The sequence below is a fragment of the Odocoileus virginianus genome, chromosome 8 (genome assembly GCF_023699985.2).
Source record: "Odocoileus virginianus isolate 20LAN1187 ecotype Illinois chromosome 8, Ovbor_1.2, whole genome shotgun sequence".
NCBI lineage: Eukaryota > Metazoa > Chordata > Mammalia > Artiodactyla > Cervidae > Odocoileus > Odocoileus virginianus.
The window spans coordinates 21,709,707-21,729,873 of record NC_069681.1 but is presented as its reverse complement, the minus strand read 5'-3'; the positions used below and the strand labels follow the sequence as shown (position 1 = coordinate 21,729,873).

General features: G+C 43.6%; 1 protein-coding gene across 2 annotated transcripts in view; it reads right to left on the bottom strand.

Moving 5' to 3' along the window:
* Positions 1 to 1,325: 1,325 nt before the first annotated feature.
* The window catches only part of LHFPL6 (LHFPL tetraspan subfamily member 6), a 223,379-nt gene continuing 204,537 nt past the window's right edge, over positions 1,326 to 20,167 (bottom strand). For both annotated transcript variants that reach the window (XM_020877172.2, XM_020877171.2), the window contains exon 4: positions 1,326 to 2,444. In XM_020877172.2, coding sequence (XP_020732831.1) covers positions 2,326 to 2,444 — 119 coding nt within the window. In that variant the 3' untranslated portion in view covers positions 1,326 to 2,325. The remainder of the gene's footprint in view (positions 2,445 to 20,167) is intronic.

Sequence of the window (20,167 nt, the reverse complement as noted above, 5' to 3'; positions counted from 1 at the left end):
AGAGTGGAGAAGCCCCTGTTCACTGGACAATGAGACACAATCAAACAGCATTCAGCACAGGATGAAATAAGCATCTGAGAGCAGAGTGACTTTTTCCATAGCAACAAAGACTCAGAAAGTCCAGAATGTTACTGGCCAGAGCCTTGTATTGTTCTTCCCGGGTAGCATCAGCCCTCACCTTGGATGATTAAAAGTGTCAGAAGCAAGGGTGATATTTGGATATTCAAGTTAAATTGCTTAATATGCATTGAAACAATAAAAATATACTTACATGTGTAAATAGAATGTTCAATTTCCAACTATGAACAATATATAACTTGGAAACCAATTGAACCAGAAGTTTTAAGGATTTCATGCTTACTCAGCATTGCCTAGTAGAAGAATATCCGTCACCCAATCTTTGCTTTTGAAAGAGTTGGTTCTCTTAAGGGATAGTGAAAGGGTGCAGATCTTTCACTCTAGTCAAGGATTTAGGCTGGGAATAGGAGGGTAAGAGGATCTGAATTGCCAAGACGCCTGAAAGACATTGCTCCTGGCACAGCAACAGCAAAGACAGGTAGCCCTTACAGAAAGTGGACGGGCAGCAGCCGCTGTCAGCCTGAGACCACTCTGTCATCATCCACGGAGACTGAGCCATGAATGCCTTGGTTTTCGTTGGCTTCAACCACTTCTAAACATTGCCCAGATTCTCAAACTTCATCTAAAACAGACTTGAAATTCTTCTCTCATAAGGATTTGATCATGATTGAAGTGCAGTGAACAGGCAGTTAGAATTCTGGTGGCAAAGAGTTTAGGTTGAAAGCAGGAATTATGTCATACTCACCTTTAATGGTAGCTCAGCTGGTAGAGAATCCACCTGCAATGCAGGAGACCCTGGTTTGATTCCTGGGTTGGGAAGATCCCCTGGAGAAGGGATAGGCTACCCACCCTAGTATTCCTGGGTTTCCCTGGTGACTCAGACGATAAAGGATCCACCTGCAATGCAGGAGACCTGGGTTCAACCCCTGGGTTGGGAAGATCCCCTGGAGAGGGGAATGGCAGCCCACTCCAGTAGAACTGCCTGGAGAATGTCGTGGACAGAGCAGCCTGGCAGGCTGCAGTCTATGGGGTCACAGAGAGTTGGACACGACTGAGCAACTTTCACTTCACCTTTAGTACGTTGTGTGCCAAGAAGAATGCCTGGTTGGATGACTAGTGAGTGAATGAACAGGAGGCCTAAAAATAAAGTGAAAAATTTACAAAACTGTTGGAGTTGAAAGATTACCTTTAGGAAATTAAGAAGCAAATCCCATAACTGAATTATAACACTCTATGACACACAGAGCTATTGATCAAAGAGAGAATTTATTCACAGAGCTTTTCAAATACAAACAAAATAGCACTTTTTACTTTTTACAAAATGAATATTGGAATAAATGTGGTACAGCACAGTACAATAATGGACGAAAGGAAACAAGATCTAATGACTGGAAAATGTCTCTCCTTACTCTCACGTCTTAACTGAATTCTCTCCTTTGGTGGACAGAAAGTTGCTCCTTTACTTCGTAAGAATATCACAGCAGAAACTACTCAGAGAAATATTGCATATTTTTGAATAATATTGAAATACAAAGGCTTAATTCTAAAGGTCTGCATAAACACTGAAAACATGTTGAGGGCGTAAAGAGTTTATGCAGGGTATACAAAATACTGATAAAGTGGCTTATTGGTCCATTGATTAGGTTGAATGTATGCTTTATAAAGTGATAATACTGTATTTTAAAAGTGTATTAAAAAAAAAACAGAGGAGTAATGCACCACTAAACATCTCGTACAGTCTGTGCAACCACTGAAATGTCTGGTCTGGGTATGTGTATTGCATCAGTTTGTCTGTATATGCTCGTGTGCTTTCAAAAGTGCCATGACTTACAGGGAACCTTTCTGGGTTACCCTGCTTCCTAACATAATACTGTTTCTACTAGCCCTTTTGATTCTCTGAGTCATCATCCTAAAAAAAAAAAAAAAAAAAAGACCTTGTTTGCATATATAGATTTGTGTGTGTATGTATTCTACATCAACAATACTCTGTGGAATAGAAACACCCAACACCCTGCAATATTTTTAGCCTTTGGTCCATTTTTCTGTATCATTCCATGCTCTACATTTCTTTAGCAAATCTTGCACAACCCTTCCAAGTGTCATGATGTTTCCGATTCCATTGGGTTTCATTTCATTTGCATCATGTGGTCTAGAAGCACTCTTCCGCCTTCTGAGAGCAGCTGGATGCTTCGGTCCCTCGGGTCCTGCGGCCCAGCTTCTCCTCGGTCCGCGCGTGGCGGCCCCATCTCAGTATGGGTACTGTTTCTGCTTCTTGCCGGAGAAGCAAGCCAGCCACGTGCAGAGCAGCATGGCGGCGGCAGCCCCCGCCCCCGTGCAGTAGTAGGCCCAGCCGATTTCACACTTCCCTAGGGACACAGGAGAAGGAGAGAAAGCAGGCACAGGTCAGGCTGATTTTACTGGAGGCTCTGTCATTTCTCCCCAGGTGTGGGTTCCTGGTGTACCAAAGTGAAACTGAAATCCTCCTTAGAAATACAGTCTCACTCGAATGATAAGAGTTGAAAGTTATCTCAAGATGGAAGCAAGCCAGTGTGGTTGTCTGCATTTCAGAAGGACCTCAAGGCCTCTGTCTCCTGCGGGCTAAGGGACAGAAACCAGTTCTCCCCAGCTGCGAGGCTCACACCCATGGCTGAAGAAAAGGAGGAATAACAGCCATCAGGATAGGGGAGATGAAGGTATTTTGATTTAAATCACTCAAACTCATATGCATAATGAGGTACCTTAGAAAAAAACTTCAAAATAGAGATACAGTCCTAAATATAGACACAGCTTTTGCAAAGGGGCCACTCTAAGGAGGTGATCCATTTGAAAGATAATGTGAGTGAAAGAATCTACCAAAAAAAAAAAAAAAAAAAAACCCTCCTGTAACTACTAGGTGATAACAGCAATTCAGGATAGAAAAGTAGATATACCACTGATTTCAGACAAGAGCAAAGGAACACAGTCCTTCTTATTTTTCTTTATCATGATAAGGTTCTGTGAAGTTTCTTTGGCTGTAGGAGGCTTAACTCACCCACCTATCTACCTACCCACCCAAGTCCTGCCCTTCCCTGAAAGACTCAAGAATCAGGATAGAGCCTTCAGCACATCCTCCTTGAGCCACCCTCTTCCTGAGGCCAATTAACTCCTTGTCTTGATAAGGGTGTGTGTGTCATTCCTAAGAATTGCTATGTTTATGGAGTCTTTCTTATTTGTGTTATAAGACATATAGTCACTCATCAGACCAACTGTCTATCAGATGAAAATGGGAAGGTAGGGCACCAGATAAAGGTACCAAGAAGGGACTTCCCTGGCAGTCCAGTGGTTAAGACTCACAGTTCCACTGCAGGTAGCGCCTGTTCAAGGAACTAAGATCCCACATGCTGTGGAGTGAGGCCAAAGAAAAAAAAGGTACTTAGGAAGTGTGCCATTGTTGGAAGTGTTTGTGGATGTTATACAGTAGTGCTACTAACCACACATAGATCCTAGTCTATGTGCATGATCTACACATTTTGTGGTTTAAATTTAGTAACTGGCTAAGATCCAAAATGAGCAACTAACATTCAGTATGATTTAAAAGAAAATGATTCCTCTATTTCAGATATACAGACTTTCATTTGTTAGGTAATTCATAAGGTAAATCATTATTAAATCAATATGGATTTATTGTGGTATTCTGGATTATGTAGAAATATGGCCAATCCTTAACCTAACTTAAAAAAAAAAAAACATATAAATGCATACACCACACACACCCACACCCACACCCACACACACTCATCTTTTGAGAAACAAAACAATGGTCAAGATCAGTATGCTAAGGTCTAGATGTGTCAATAAAATTTAGACAAATCTAAAGAAACACTAAGTCATCCATCCCTTGATTCTTTATTCCCTTCTTCCCACTTTCTTTCTCTCTCTCATTCATCCATTAAATCAACAAATATTTTTTAAGTGACCACTCTGACTAGGGCTCATTGGGTGCTAGGAATCTACTTTGGAAAATGATACAGTTCCCAGTGTCAAGGAGCAATCATCTCATCAAGGAGTATTACTGCTAATGCAAGAGACACAAGAGACATGGGTTTGATCACTGGGTCGGGATGATCCCCTGGAGGAGGGCATGGCAACCCACTCCAGTACTCTTGCCTGGAGAATCCCGTGGACAGAGGAGCCTGGTGGGCTACAGTCCATGGGGTCACAAAGAGTTGGACACGACTGAAATGACTCAGCACACACGCACTCAGACATTTATATGATAACTGTGATATGTGCTTGGAAGACAAAACATCCAGGATGCTAAGACAGCAAATCATAAGGAACTTTATACAGTGAGGTTGTGTGACGGAGAGCCTTAAAGCAGAAATGAAATTTAAGCTGAGACCTGGCAGATGAGCAGGGGTTAGCCGAAGATGAATGTGAGAGGCCAGGGAAGAGTGTATCTGCACCACGGGGATGGGAATGTAAAGGAGAAATGTAGGCAAATTTGGGTCTTGTGAAAGTACTGTCTGGGCTTCCCAGGTGACTCAGTGGTAAAGAATCCAAAGGCCAACGCAGGATAAGCGGGTTCAATCCCTGGGTTGGGAAGATCCCCTGGAGAAGGAAATGGCAACCCACTCCAGTATTCTTGTCTGGAGAATCCCATGGACAGAGGAGCCTGGTGGGCTACAGTCCATGGGGTTGCCAAGAGCTGGACACGACTAAGCAACACTTTTCAAAGTGTTGTTCAAGTAAGAGATGGGGATGTCACTGTTCGTGTAAGCAAGAGATGGGGTTGGGTGTAAGCACCTCTGGAGTTTGAGAGCTAGAAGCCTGAAGATTTCCTCTTCAAATGTTCATCTAGGCTGCATATAGAGATGTGAGATATTCAACAATCAGTTCAGTTGCTCAGTCATGTCCGACTCTTTGAGACCCCATGGACTGCAGCATGCCAGTTGCTGAGATATTCAACATCCATAGGTAAATCTTGAGCGCCCACTCTGTGTGTTGCAATATTCCAGGAGACCCAGGGGGGAACAAAATAGATAGCATCTTTGGTTTCAAATGCTTATGTTCTAGCATGACCGATTCTTGAGTACTGCTCACATCAGTTGCACTCTCTTGAAGCCATTCCTTGTATATTCTACACATATGTCTGCTGAAATTCAGTTAACAAAATTAACTAGATATAGAAAGTAATTTTTTCCATGAAACTATCAATGTAAATGTATCTTGAACTTCTCCAAAGAAGAAGAAAGATTTTTCTTTTTCCTGAGCATGAGTCCTTCCATAGTAAAACCCGCATGCTCAATAATAAGAAATTAGCACCGTGTTTTACAGTAATAGAAAAAGTCTTTCTGAGTACATTAGGCTGTTAGGAAAGAGCAGCTGTTTAAGTTTATATGCCTTAAACAGCACGGTAGTCCATGAGTAGTAATGGAAACAAAGGAAAACCAGGAAATAGGGGACTATTTTCCCCTGGCCTCTCCTTTCCCCTGTGGTGGCAATAAATTCTTGTTATTATAGTGCAAACACAAAGCATTTTACTAGAGGGCAAGCTTTGCCTGTGATCCTTTCAGGAAATTAGAGAAGCAAATCCCTTTAAACTTTCCCTTTTGCTCTCTGTAATGCTCCATCAAACAGGACTCCAAGCTTGCCGGGTTGGCAAACCGCTGCTTTCAGCAAAGGGGGATGCTATTCTCGACAGACAAAATAGAGGTTAATGGGACAGAAAGCAGCACACCACAGCCACCGGCACACTCAATGGAAAAAGGTGTCCTGGCTGTGCTCGAGGGCAGCCCAAGGGAGAAGGTGGGTGGGAGAGGTGTGGCTGATTTTTTAGGGTGCCTCAAACTGGTAGCTCAGTTGGTAAAGAATCCACCTGCAATGCAAGAAACAATTCCTGGGTTGGGAAGATCCCCTGGAGAAGGGAAAGGCTACCCACTCCAGTATTCTGGCCTAGAGAATTCCATGGACTCTGGAGTCTGTGGGGTCGCAAAGAGTCGGACACAACTGAGTGACTTTTCACTTTCAAATTAGTTTTTAGTGCATCTTCTGTTAGTAAGAGGCGGAAGAAAAGGTGCAAAAAACCCAGCCTTGAGACTTCCTTGGTGGTTCAGTGGCTAAGACTCCGTGCTCCCAACGTAGGGAGTCTAGATTCAATTCCTGGTCAGGGAACTAGATCCCATATGTCACAACTGAAAAAAAAAATAAAAAGATCCTGCATGCTACAACTAAGACCCACCGCAGCCAAATATATATAAATAGGGAGGCTTTCCCGGTGACTCAGTGGTAAAGAATCCTTCTGCAATGCAGGAGACTCCAGAGACAAGGGTTTGATCCCTGGGTCGGGAAAATCCCCTGGAGAAGAAAATGGCAACCCACTTCAGTATTCTTGCCTGGAAAATTCCATGGACAGAAGAGCCTGGTGGGCTACAGTTTGTTCATAGGATCACAAAGAGTCAGACAGGACTAAGCGAATGAGCACAGGACATAGAAATAAATATATAAGTGTAAAAAAATTAACACGGCTTACTACAAATAAAAATGAAATTTCAATGATCAGTTCATCCTTTGAGGAACTCTATTTATTCATTCATTTGCTTGATTACTGTTTTACTGTCTACCACGGGACTGCCTGTCGGCCCCTATATCCCAGGGCTCAGTATGAGGATGTCTGAAGCATAGCAGACAATCGATAGACATCTGTGGATATCAGACACAATATTAGTGCTGAGAACAGAGATCTGAAATTAATAATTATATAATAGCGGTTGTGGACAGCCTGTGAAGCAGGTGCCAAACAATTTAGAAGCACCATCCCATGTAACCATTTTTGCCCATGATGCCTTCAGGAAATTAGAGGAACAAATCTGTCATTCCCATTTTGAAGATGGGGACCCTATGCTGCATGCAAGGTAAGTCAGTGGCCCAGTATCTCACATCGGTGATGGAGCTTGAACTTGAACTCCAAAACTTTTTCCTGTGCTCAGATATGTTTTAGGAAGATCCATATCAAAATTTTCCCCAGTTGCCAGATAGTACTTGTCTTTGCCAGAACTTACATGCCATGCAGAAATAGGCTATATGATGCATCTTTGAATTTACCAGTATTCTGAGAAGACTCCATATGCCCATGTCTATCTGGCACTATTTTAGTTATTAAAGGCTTGCATTTTACAGATCTAGCATTCTCAATTTTGGAGTCAGCGGAATCTATCTGTCACTCTCTTGGTGACCTCATCCCCCTAGGGGATGAAGGGGAGTGAGATCCAATACATTTACTTGATCAATTCAGATAATTGATTTTTCCTGAGCAATCACTTACCATAAACATGCTTCCAAAGTGGATGTTTTTGACCTGCCCTGGTCTGAGTGTAGCTGAATAAGGGCTCCAGGTATGGGTCACATTTCAGCTCCTCTCTGCTTGCAAACCGCTGCAGTCTGGCGGGAGCCCACTGGGCCATCCTCATTTAATACCCAGAAACTTTGCCACAGCACCTCCTACTGTGTGCAGTACTGCTCATTTGAACATAAACCAGGATCCTGCAGGCAGTCCTGCAAGCTGACTAAACTCCCCTATGTGCTCGGCCTGCCAGGGCTCTGCATTTGAACTTGAGCCTTGCTGATTTCCAGCTTATTTCTCTCCTCACCAGATCACTGCTGAGTTCCCAGCTTTGTATATAAGCTAACTGCCTTCATTTATCAAGGCGGGACATCTTTCATCTGTGATATTTTAAACTTTTCAGCAAGTTAAGGTGTCAATGCAAAGTCTGTGTAGAGAACAAGCAGGCATATTAGATTTCAACCCTTTTGCTGTACAAATAATGAAGGTAGGAAGGTGGGAGGGTCAGTAGACAGAGAAAAAACCTTTTGTGTCTTAAATACCATGGGCAGAAGTTTGAGAGGCCTTTTTCCTCCCGAATAAATTCTTTCCTACCTCTTCCTATTCAGACCATCTTGTCTACCTATGCATGAAAACCAAGAACAAAAAGAACCTGTCATGGCACCGATTCCATGTGTTCTTTTGTGAAGTTACCAAACAAAAGTGCTGCCTCCCCCCCCAAAAAATAGAGTTTAAACATTTGACCTAAGAACATACAAAAACTTTGATTCAAACTTTTAACGGAACAAGTAGTTAAAATGACACGTGTGTCTGAAAAGAGAAAAGCAGAACTCAAACTTGATTGCTGGGCAAAAAACGTAAAAGTAAAAAGGCTGAGGGAAGAAAGTTTGTGAGGTGGGGTTCTTCTGAAGGCTCATGGCTTGTTTCTGTCTGTCTGTGACCAGAGGCAATAACCCATATTGAGGATACAGCCCATCCTAGACACGACTTCAGAGCCCCACTTATACTGTACTTCCTGAGATGTGCTCCAGGGGGCGCTGTCCACAAGAAGATCTCAGGAAAGGGGTTCCCCATGGGTAATTCCCCAAAGAGTAGGCAGTGTGGAGGCACGCAATGGTAGAACCCAGCTCAGCCCGAAGACTGGGCACCGAGTCTGCACAGAGACCACACACACCCACCTTGATGCCTTCGGTCTCCAGAACCACAGCACAGTGAACCGACCCAGTCTCTCTCTGCAAAAACTGCTGCTCTGGACCTTAATGAACCAGGCTGACTATATCTTTCTACCTCTCCTGCCCCTTAATTTCTAGGTTTAGGGGACTGGACAGTTGGATTAGAACTCTCCTGAGAGTTAAATGATACCCTTTCCCCCCAAACACATAGGATACCTAAGTGTACAAGGGTCTAGTGTGGAACACTGGAGCTACTTCAACGTATAAGAGGAGGCAAGAAAACCTTAAAAGACTCCACACCTTCTATGTTTGCCCTGTCTTCTCCAAGGAAGCAACCAGGAATGTACAGAGAATGCAGCGCACACGTGTCCATTAGTAAGAGCTGATACACTCAAGCCATGCATTAAAGTATTCTTCATAATCTGCATGCCCAAGGGAGCAGGGACTTGTTTCCTGGAAAAGATATGTATCTACAAAGTGCTCAAAACAGCACCATGTCTAAGGAGATAGGTTACAGTCAATTTTGATAGGAAAATACCAGCCTTGTAAATTACAGCACATCTTTATTCATTCTGTAGTCAGAGTGGGAGTGAGGCAAGGGCTGTCTAGACAAGTGTGTGATGGGTTGACTGCTGTGTAAGCTCTCTACTCAGACATGAGTTCATGTTTTGTGAGTCTCAGATTTTAGGGGGAAAACCCTTCCTGAGTTACACATTGATTCTCTTCTATCCAATGGCATGCAGTTCTCTTCTGGATTCCCACAAAGACTTCATTAAAGAGCCATAATTTTAATTTGCTCTGGTGTATCTCTCTTGTCCTCACAGAAATGTTTTTAGCTCCACCTTTAAGGTGAGGAGCTGGGGAACAAAGAAAAAAGAGTTCTCGCACGTACTGTTTACAGCATCCTATAGAAGCAGTGCGGTGCTATGCTTAGTGGCTTCAGCATGTCTGACTCTTTGCAACCTCATGGACTGTAGCCCACCAGGCTCCTATGTCCATGGGGATTCTCCAGGCAAGAATACTGGAGTGGGTTGCCATGCTCTACTGCAAGGAAATAGTGCTAGTCATCATCAACCTAGGGATTTACCAGAAAGTACCTTTCGGAGGTTCCACACTTGCACAGATGTTCCAATTCATGAAAAGGCAGAACAGCAGCTGTTCTCGGCGTAAGATTCAGTTGTACTGAGCCCAAACTACACACCCAGGGAGAAAAGCTAGTTATTACTAGCTCTTATTATTACTAACACTTATGGCAGAAAGTGGAGAAGAGCTAAAGAGCCTCTTGATGAAAGTGAAAGAGGAAAGTGAAAAAGTTGGCTTAAAGCTCAACATTCAGAAAACTAAGATCATGGCATCCGGTCCTATCACTTCATGCCAAATAGATGAGGAAACAGTGGAAACAGTGGCTGACTTTATTTTTCTGGGCTCCAAAATCACTGCAGATGGTGCCTGCAGCCATGAAATTAAAATACGCTTACTCCTTGGAAGGAAAGTTATGACCAACCTAGACAGCATATTAAAAAGCAGAGACATTACTTTGCCAACAAAGGTCCATCTGGTCAAGGCTATGGTTTCTCCAGTGGTCATGTATGGATGTGAGAGTTGGACTATAAAGAAAGCTGAGCGCAGAAGAATTGATGCTTTTGAACTGTGGTGTTGGAGAAGACTCTTGAGAGTCCCTTGGACTGCAAGGAGATCCAACCAGTCCATCCTAAAGGAGATCAGTCCTGGGTGTTCTTTGGAAGGACTGATGCTGAAGCTGAAACTCCAATACTTTGGCCATGTGGTGCGAAGAGTTGGCTCATTGGAAAAGACCCTGATGCTGGGAGGGATTGGGGGCAGGAGGAGAAGGGGATGACAGAGGATGAGATGGCTAGATGGCATCACCGACTCGATGGGCGTGAGTCTGAGTAAACTCCGGGAGTTGGTGATGGACAGGGAGGCCTGGCATGCTGTGGTTCATGGGGTTGCAAAGAGTCGGACACGACTGAGTGACTGAACTGAACTGATTATTACTATTATTTTTATTGTTAATACTTCCTGGAATCTTAGTAAGTTCTATCAGAGTGTGTATTTGGACTGTAAGCTTTAAAAAAATTTTTTTTGAGCATCTGGATATTTTATTTTTCATTTTACTTTTTAAAAATTGTATTTATTTGTCTGTGCTGGGTCTTCGTTGTTGCATGCAGGCTTTCTCCAGTTGCGGCGGGCAGGGCCTATTCTAGGCTGCGGTTCACAGGCTTCTCATTATGGTGGCTTCTCATGTGCTCTAGAGCTCCTGGGCTTCATCAGTTGCAGCTCACGGGCTTAGTTGCTCTGTGGCACATGGGATCCTGCCAGATAAGGGGCTGAACCTGTGTCCCCTAGGTTGGCAGGCAGATTCTTTGTTTTTTTTTTTTTTTTTTTTCTGGCAGGCAGATTCTTAACCACTGGACCACCAGGGAAGCCCTGGAGATTTTAAATACTACTTTATGGGTCCATCAGAGAAACTGGAAGATCTGAGAACGAGACACCCAGGCGACTGTACTGGGTGTGGCTGCCTGGGAACCAGTGTTTCTTCTCTTCCACTCACACCTGAGTTTCAGGGGGCTTCCCTTGTGTACCACACCAGATGTGCTCATCATATCCACCCAGGGTTCTTCCTCCTAAACTCGACGCTAAGTCAGGACCTTGCATCATCTTATCTTGAAATCCCTGCCAGAATCACATAACCATGAAAGCGGAGGCAGAGACGCCTTGCCTTCACAGCGTCCCTGCAATGCAGAGGTGGAGCAAGAGAAATAAAAATACCCGGGTGCCTTCGGAAATGTGACTAAACTTCACTTTAAGTGGCAGAAAAGTAGGGAGAGTGGAGTGGCATCTGAATCCTTAAGATCACACCCATCAGATGGACCTCTGTTCCATGGCCTGCCGGTGAATAGTTTTGTTGCTATACAGTTGTGTGATTTACCCATAAACGTGGTGGACGTGTTGTCCAGTCTGGCTAGCAGAGTCTCTGCTGGCACGGTTGTTGTTAATTCCTGCCCCTTAGCCCTGAATCCATCCTAAAATGTTCCACTAGAGGTAACGCCGCCGTGGAGACGTGGCTCTGTACACAGAGTGTGTATTCCTGCTGGTCTCTATGTTCACGCTGTGAACTGACACAGAATCCCATCTCCACGCGGGGGTGGCGGAGATAACCAGCGGGCCCTTACTCATTGTAGGCGATAAAGATGATCCTTTGGTTTCTGTCTGTAGCTGCTATTTATAGAGGCTGAAACTACCTGAAATTCAGCCCCTCTGTCTCACGGCCGGCCCCAAAGAGAGTGTGAAAGGACCCAGGCTCCCTCTAATTGCTGCTTCCCAGCTTGGCCTGTGGCTGCAGCCAATTTTCCAACAGTCCCACGAGAAGAGGTGCTGGCTTCCTTCCTGACGGCATTTTTATCTACCCCTCCCCGTTCGCACCTGTCACGCTTTCATCGGCCACTGAGCAGCCTCTGCATATAGTCTCCGTATCCACTGAAATGGAAATGTGTGGCAACCAGGGCTCCTTTGATCTCGGGGAGCTGCCCTCGGTCCAAAAGGTTTCCTTGATGATCGCTTCTTGCTTGTAAGGTAGCCCTTGGGAACGGGCTTAATCCAATTTGGTCAAGCACAACCTTGAGACCCTGGTAAATTACAACCCACCCCTGCTGAAAAAGCAAGAGGGATGGTGAGGCATAGCTACCGTCCGACGACTTCATTTCCAAGTTATAATGAAAGCAAGCCTCAGACCGCATCCTGCGACACATACAGATGCTTATTAAACAGTTATCAAAAAGCAGGCACAAACCAGCTCACCAACCTGTTCCGAGAGCTAGTTAAATCCTAGCTCCCTAGCGTTTTAAGTGACTGGGCCATCATCTTGCACCAAAGAACCACTGGAAGCAAATGCAAGGTTCAGGGAGGGATTCTGTTCCTTTTGGCAACAAGTAACCAAAAATCCTCTGAACCAGAGACAAGAAACGGAGTCCCTACGGGTGGTCAGACTTTGGCTGACTTTCTTATGGCAGAGTGGATGCGGCAGAGTGTTTTAGGAAAGCTGCTCTCATTGTTTTGTTTTTTTAACTTTTATTTATTTTTGGCTGCATTGGGTCTTCGCTGTGGTGCGTGGGCTTCTCACTGTGGTGGTTTCTCTTGATGTGGGGTATGGGCGCTAGGCGTGTGGGCACAGTAGTTGTGGCTCACAGGCTTAGTTGTTCCGAGGCAGGTGGGATCTTCCTGGATCAGGAACTGAACCTGTGTCCCCTGCATTGGCAGGTGGATTCTTAACCACCGGACCACCAGGGAAGCTCTGTTTTCATTGTCAAAAATACTAAAATATGTATCCGGGTACTAGTGCCTAAACAGCCACTGTCCCCAAGTTCTCCAAGTGCCCCATGGTCCCCTCCCTCCCCTGAGAACCCGAGGGAATCCTAGCCTCATTCCCAGGAATGAAAAGGCCAGTGCTTGGCCAGTCAAAGTCCCTCGGGAGCCTACTCCAGCATTTATTTTAGTTAGGATTAGTCAGGGCCTATGACATACTGGTTGTTAAATATTTTAGATATCTTTCAGACTTACAATAAGGGCTATGTGCCTAGATGGCTGTTTAAATCCTTTTATGTAAGGACAGAGAGTATCTCTAATTCTTTTAGCCAATCCACAATCTTGAATACCTTTCATTTCACCGACGAGAGTCCACTTTTAACATTATCATGCTCATTAATAAGACACCTATTTCACCATTAAAAATCCATTTCTGACCACGGGTATACTAATAGTGAGGCTTCTTGTGTTGGCCAAGACATGGATAACAAAACGTGTACTACAGTGCTGTATTTAAATGGATAACCAAGAAAGACCTACTGTGGAGCACAGAGAAGTCTGTTCAATGTCGTGTGGCAGCCAGGATGGGGAAGGAGTTTGGGAGAGAATGGATACATGTGTACGTGTGTCTGGGTCCGCTTTGTTCTGCACCTGAAACTCTTACGTTGTCAATCAGCTGTTATACTGCAGTATACTCCAGGGCTGTCCTGGTGGCTCAGACTGTAAAGAATCTGCCTGCAATGCAGGAGACCCAGGTTCGATCCCTGGATTGCGAAGATCCCCTGGAGGAGGGCATGGTTACCCACTCCAGTATTTTTGCCAGGAGAATTCTATGGACAGAGGAGCCTGGCGGGCTACAGTTCATGGGGTCACAAAGAGCCAGACATGGCTGAGCAACTAACACTTTCACTTAAAATGAGATGTTTAAATTAAAACAATAACAGCACGTGTACTAGTATCCCTGAGTTTCCACTCTGAAGCCTGCACCTGAGCTGACTTCCTGTGACTCACCCACACATCTAATTCCTGAAGTATTTTAAAATGAAGGACAGGCATTATAATAGTAGTGTTAAGAACTTTGAAGAATCTTGAGATTTTACTCACAAGCTAACGAGTTAGCCTGCCACACTTTCAAGGATGCTGGCAAAAGCTAGGCGACTCCTGGATCAGAGATGGAGGACTCTATTATTTCTCTTAACACAGCAACCAGCACGAGCTTCACATCTGAATCCATCTTTTGGCCTCCTACATTCCACAGGGACTGACGCAGTAAACTCAGTACTTCTGTGTCACCATTGAGGAACCCCAAGCTTCAGTCAGTCAGTTCAGTCGCTCAGTCGTGTCCGACTCTTTGTGACCCCCATGAACCACAGCACGCCAGGCCTCCCTGTCCATCACCAACTCCCGGAGTTTACTCAAACTCATGCCCATCGAGTCGGTGATGCCATCCAGCCATCTCGTCCTCTGTCGTCCCCTCCTTCTCCTGCCCCCAACCCCTCCCAGCATCAGGGTCTTTTCCAATGAGTCAACTCTTTGCATGAGGTGGCCAAAGTACTGGAGTTTCAGCTTCAGCATCAGTCCTTCCAAAGAACACCCAGGACTGATCTCCTTTAGGATGGACTGGTTGGATTTCCTTGCAGTCCAAGGGACTCTTAAGAGTCTTCTCCAACACCACAGTTCAAAAGCATCAATTTTTCAGTGCTCAACTTTCTTTATAGTCCAACTCTCACATCCATACATGACCACTGGAAAAACCATAGCCTTGACCAGACGGACCTTTGTTGGCAAAGTAATGTCTCTGCTTTTTAATATGCTGTCTAGGTTGGTCATAACTTTCCTTCCAAGGAGTAAGTGTCTTTTAATTTCATGGGTGCAATCACCATCTGCTGTGATTTTGGAGCCCAAAAAAATAAAGTCTGACACTGTTTCCACTGTCTCCCCATCTATTTCCCATGAGGTGATGGGACCAGATGCCATGATCTTAGTTTTCTGAATGTTAAGCTTTAAGCTTAGGGATCCCCAATTTTCTATAATAGACCTCAAGTAAATCCACCCGAACTTTGCCCCAGAGGGAGACATTATTACAGGGAACAATAAATAAAACCTGTCTTTTGCTCCGGCAGGAGTCATTATCTTCCAAAACTGCTCACTACAAACATCTTTGAGAACAGGTCAGAACAACATGCTCCCCAGACATGATGGAAGATTGCTTCCCAAGAGCAGCACTAAAGAATCCCGTGAGAACTCTAAGTGGAAGCGTATTCCATTCCTTAGGAAGGTGGAATGCTCCTTTTCACAGATACAATTTCAAATTAGAATCGAAGTATGGGAGTACTTACTTGCAATGTCTACTGCACATTGGAAAAGGAAACAGCAGCCTACTCCAGTAATCTCGCCTGGAAAATCCTACGGACAGAGGAGCCTGGTGGGCTATCAGCCACGCAGTTGCAAAGAGTCGGACACAACTGAGCACACACACATGCCCCACTGCAAGCAGAGATGTTTCACCTTATGCCCTCTCTCTGGCAAACACTTTTGTAGAGAATGAAATCAAGCCAAAGGAACCAGCTTTGGCTGGTCAAATGGCTTCTCAGCTTCCTGGGGGGTGGGAAGACTGTTAGGAGACTAGGTCTAGAATTCAGGTTTCTAGGCTTTCCAATGTCAGGCTTCCAAATGCTGCTTACCAGCGGTTCTGAGTCCTCTTGCGTCAGGAATCCACTTGAATAATGAATAAATGTTATGAATACTCTCTCCAGAAGAAAGCACATATGCACAAGCCTATGACATTTGCACACAATTTCAGTGATGTCACAAATTCCCCAAAGCCTGTTGATGGACTGTGGGCATCTTGAATGGTCTGGAGACCTCAAGTTAAAACTCACCCCTAGAACAAGGGTTAACAGAACACTGAATTCAGTTACCAATGTCATCAAGACATCTGGTTGCTAACCCAGGTACTGTATGTCTCCAGACATCGTGGAGCTGACATCCTCAGCTATCCAAAACATGACCCCAAATCAAGGGGTCCAAAAAAAAAAAGAAAAGAAAACGGATCCAGAATTGGCAAAAATCAGTGATTCAAAGACACACAGTGCACAGAAACAGCGCTTAACTGTTTGTTTTTTTTTTTAAAGCATGGTTCTAAGATGATTTATGATGACTCAACAGAAAAGGACACAAATTAGAAGTGAGGGAATAAGGAGAGAAAGGGGTAATTAATAACTGTAATAAATTATCACTGATAGGGTGACATAAAACTGTTGCAAAACAACTATAAAAAAGCACAGAGAACTCAAAGTTTTTTTCAGTCTTGGTTATTTAGTGAAAAGGCAAATCACTCTTACACATGTCCTGTTGGGGACGTCTGGGGGATGATTCCATGTGACAGCATAGTGGTTAATGATTTTTTTTTCTTAAATCTTGTTTATGTTTTTTACATCTTTTATATATTAAACTGATGAAAAGCATATGATACATCCTCAAACTTTTTCGACATGATTAAAACAGGAAATATGTTTGTGTTTAAAGCAAAAGAAAGAACTGATATTTATTTGTGCATCTTGATGTATGAAGCATCTTTCACTATCCCCTTTAATAATTTTAACAGGCAGGTGAAATAGTATTATCTTCTTTTAGAGACCACAGAATTGAAGTTCTGAGAGTTTAGAACTCTCCCAGAACTCGCCCAGAATCAAACAACTCTTGAGAAGTGAAACTGAGATTCAAATCCAGTCCAAGTTTTCCCTTTAAGGTGAAAATTCATTTATCTGGAGTAATTCATTCATACGGAATTTTCCGAAGAGATCCGACAAATGAGTTTTACCTTACAAATTCTCTATGTTAATTAATTCTTGTCAACATTCTACCAAGCTAAAAATCAGATGAAAAGTCAGAAAAGATAAGCCCTTTGTTTACTTTGTTTTATTTTGGGTTTTATCCTAAAAACATTTTTGAGGGGTTTATTAAAAATGCTCACCAATGGCCCTTTCTTAACAGGAGACATGTTAAGCCATTTATCTTCTATTTCTATTTTATTTTTTATTACGGAACAACGGTAAAAATGCACAGGAAGGTCACTAACACATAAGTTTGTGAATTCTCAGTTCTGGGCAGAAATATTGCTTCTGAGATTAAGAGTCATAATATAAAGATTTGAAAGAACTGTCTTCAAATGTGTATTACATTATCAAAAGGAATTATCTGCTTGGGATGGTGGTGGTCGAGGGGGTAGAATCTTCTTAATTAATAGACTATCACCAAATCCTTAACTATGGGAAAATTTTAATAAATCTACATATTTATTCCAGATGATGTTCATATAGCCTATTTGTCTTAAAGGCACACAGTTCAGGTATACCTACTCTTTGTTGTTATAAAAGGTAACCATTGAAAAAAATGAAGAAAGATCTTTAAAAGAGAGACTAACATATTCTTTCCAATAGTTTGGTGGCCATATCTTATTAATTCTTAATATCTTGTGGCCACCAAACTATTGGGAAGAGTATTTCTCATTTCCCACAGGTTTTCTAAGCAACATTTCCTTTTTTCCATTAGCACTGAATTCCACTGCTACAAATCGCAGCAAGTCACTGAATTAGGTTTTTAAAAGGCAATGATACAACAATAGGAAAGATCCTGCTCTAAAACAATGAAACCAAAAAAGGTTTCAGGAAGGAAAGATTTAGAGCAATTTCCTTTTTCATCTACCAGGGTATTTGGCTCTTTAAACTATGACCCTGAACTTGATTACTTTCTAGGAGGTGGTTAAGCCATTATTCCCTCAGACAGTAAGGTCGTGATTCTCTCCAGGATATCAGCAGCTGAGTGTGTAGAGAAACGAGATGGCAACTGCCTTGTTAGTCAAAAATGAGCCGTAAGGTATCTTCCTTTCTTTCTCTCTTCCTTCCTTCTCTCTCAGCCTCCCTCTCTTTGAACCATTTAATAGACAGTAGATACGTGACAAGCAGGTAAGGATCCTGTCTATCTAATTCATAATCTTATTCTAAGTATATGGCACAACTTTGGGTACCTAGAATGTGCTTAATACATACTCGTTGAATAAATACATCTATTGAATACTGCTATGAGCCGTCAAACTGACATAGGCAGCAATGTTGCAAAAGTCCTGTCCCAGAGGAACCTACAAAGATGGTTCAGGGAAGCAGAATTGGATCTAGGATTATACAGAATGGGGGTACTTTTCCCCAAAGCAGGTCTAGAGGCATTTACTAAAGCTCTAGTTAAAAGTGGAAATCGTGTATGTGTTAGTCGCTCAGCCGTCTCTGACTCTTTGTGATCCCATGGACTGCAGCCCGCCAGACTCCTCTGTCCATAGGACTCTCCAGGGAAGAATACTGGAGTGAGTAGCCTTTCCCTTCTCCAGGGGATCTTCCCGACCCAGGGCTCGAACCTGGGTCTCCCGCATTGCAGGCAGATTCTTTACCATCTGAGCCACCACAGGGAAGCCCAAAGTGGAAACATTTATGCTCTAATGTTGTTGCTAGGGCCCAGAAATGGACGGGTTGAATTCATGCCCCTGAAATGAACAGGTTCTCTCCACTTTCTGAGATGAAAGTGAAAAATCCTTCATCTCCAGAAAAAAGGTTCCTAAGAAGGCAGAGAGACCCGCAAAGCTGATTGTTCTTCCCTTGGAGGTGCCAGGACATTTTGCTCCATCACTTCAGCACCAGCCAAGTTGGACTTCTTCTGTCTGTGGAAGTTTCCAACTATCCTTTGCAGCATCACCTTCCAGAATGTTCCCATGGATCCCTCTGGGCCTACTCAGTTTGGGTCTCAGCTTAACTCACAGAAGCTGCATGGCTTCTCTCTGTCACCCTCTGGCACTAGAGCTGAGTGAAGAAATATAGGCTCATGCTGGACCTTCTAAGTCAGTGGTCCCCAGTATTTTTTACATCAGGGGTTGGTTTCATGAAATACAAGTTTTCCAGGGACTAGGTTGGAGGGGGATGGTTTCAGGATGTTTCAAGAGCACTACATTTATTGTGTACCTTATTATTATTACATCACTGTCACCTAAAATCATCAGGCATGAGATCCTGGAGGTTGGGGACCCCTGTTCTAAGTGACTTCCAGTGATTCGGACTTGAGTGTCAAGAGTTTGGAGCAGTTCCAGATAACAGCCTTGGAGGAGGTGGAAATTATTGCTTCTTTAAAGACTTGAACTCTGGCTAAATCTCAATGCATATGCAACACCTTACCACTAAACCAGTCCCCCAAAGAGCAGTCTCAAAATGGGAGCATCTATTACCTTTAAGCAATGACCATATATATTATCACCCTGCTTATTTAACTTATGTGCAGAGTACATCACGAGAAATGCTGGACTGGATGAAGCACAAGGTGGAATCAAGACTGCAGGGGAAAATATGAATAACCTCAGATATGCAGACAACACCACTCTATGGCAGAAAGCGAAGAGGTACTAAAGAGCCCCTTGATGAAGTGAAAGAGGAAAGTGAAAAAGCTGGCTTAAAACTCAATATTAAAAAAATGAAGATCGTGGCATCTAGTCCCATTGCTTCATGGCAAATAGATGGGGAAACAATGGAAACAGTGACAGACTTTATTTTCTTGGGCTCCAAAATCACTGCAGATGGTGACTGAAGCCATGAAATTAAAAGACGCTTGCTCCTAGGCTATGACAAACCTAGACAGCATATTAAAAAGCAGAGACATTATTCTGCTCACAAAGGTCCTTCTAGTCAAAGCTATTGTTTTTCTAGTAATCAAGTATGGATGTGAGAATCAGACCATAAAGAAAGCTGAGCACCAAAGAATTGATGCTTTTGAACGGTAGTGTTGGAGAAAACTCTTGAGTCCCTTGGACCACAAAGAGAGCAAACCAGTTAATCCTAAAGGAAATCTGTCCTGAATATTCATTGGAAGGACTGGTGCTGAAGCTTCAATACTTTGGCCACCTGATGCGAAGAACTGACTCACTGGAAAAGACCCTGATGCTGGGAAAGATTGAAGGCAAGAGGAGAAGGGGACAACAGAGGATGAGATGGTTGGAAGGTATCACCAACTCCATGGACATGAGTTTGAGCAAGCTCCGGGAGCTGGTGATGGACAGGGAAGCGTGGTGTGCTGCAGCCCATGGGGTTGCAAAGAGTTGGACATGACTGAGCGACTGAACTGAACTGGACTGAACTGAATGAACAGAAACGCATCAAGTGTTAGGGGTCTCTTCCTGAACCGAGCGACAGATGCTGCCTGCCGGTCTCTGGGACGACCCAGCAGGCCAGCATGGCTC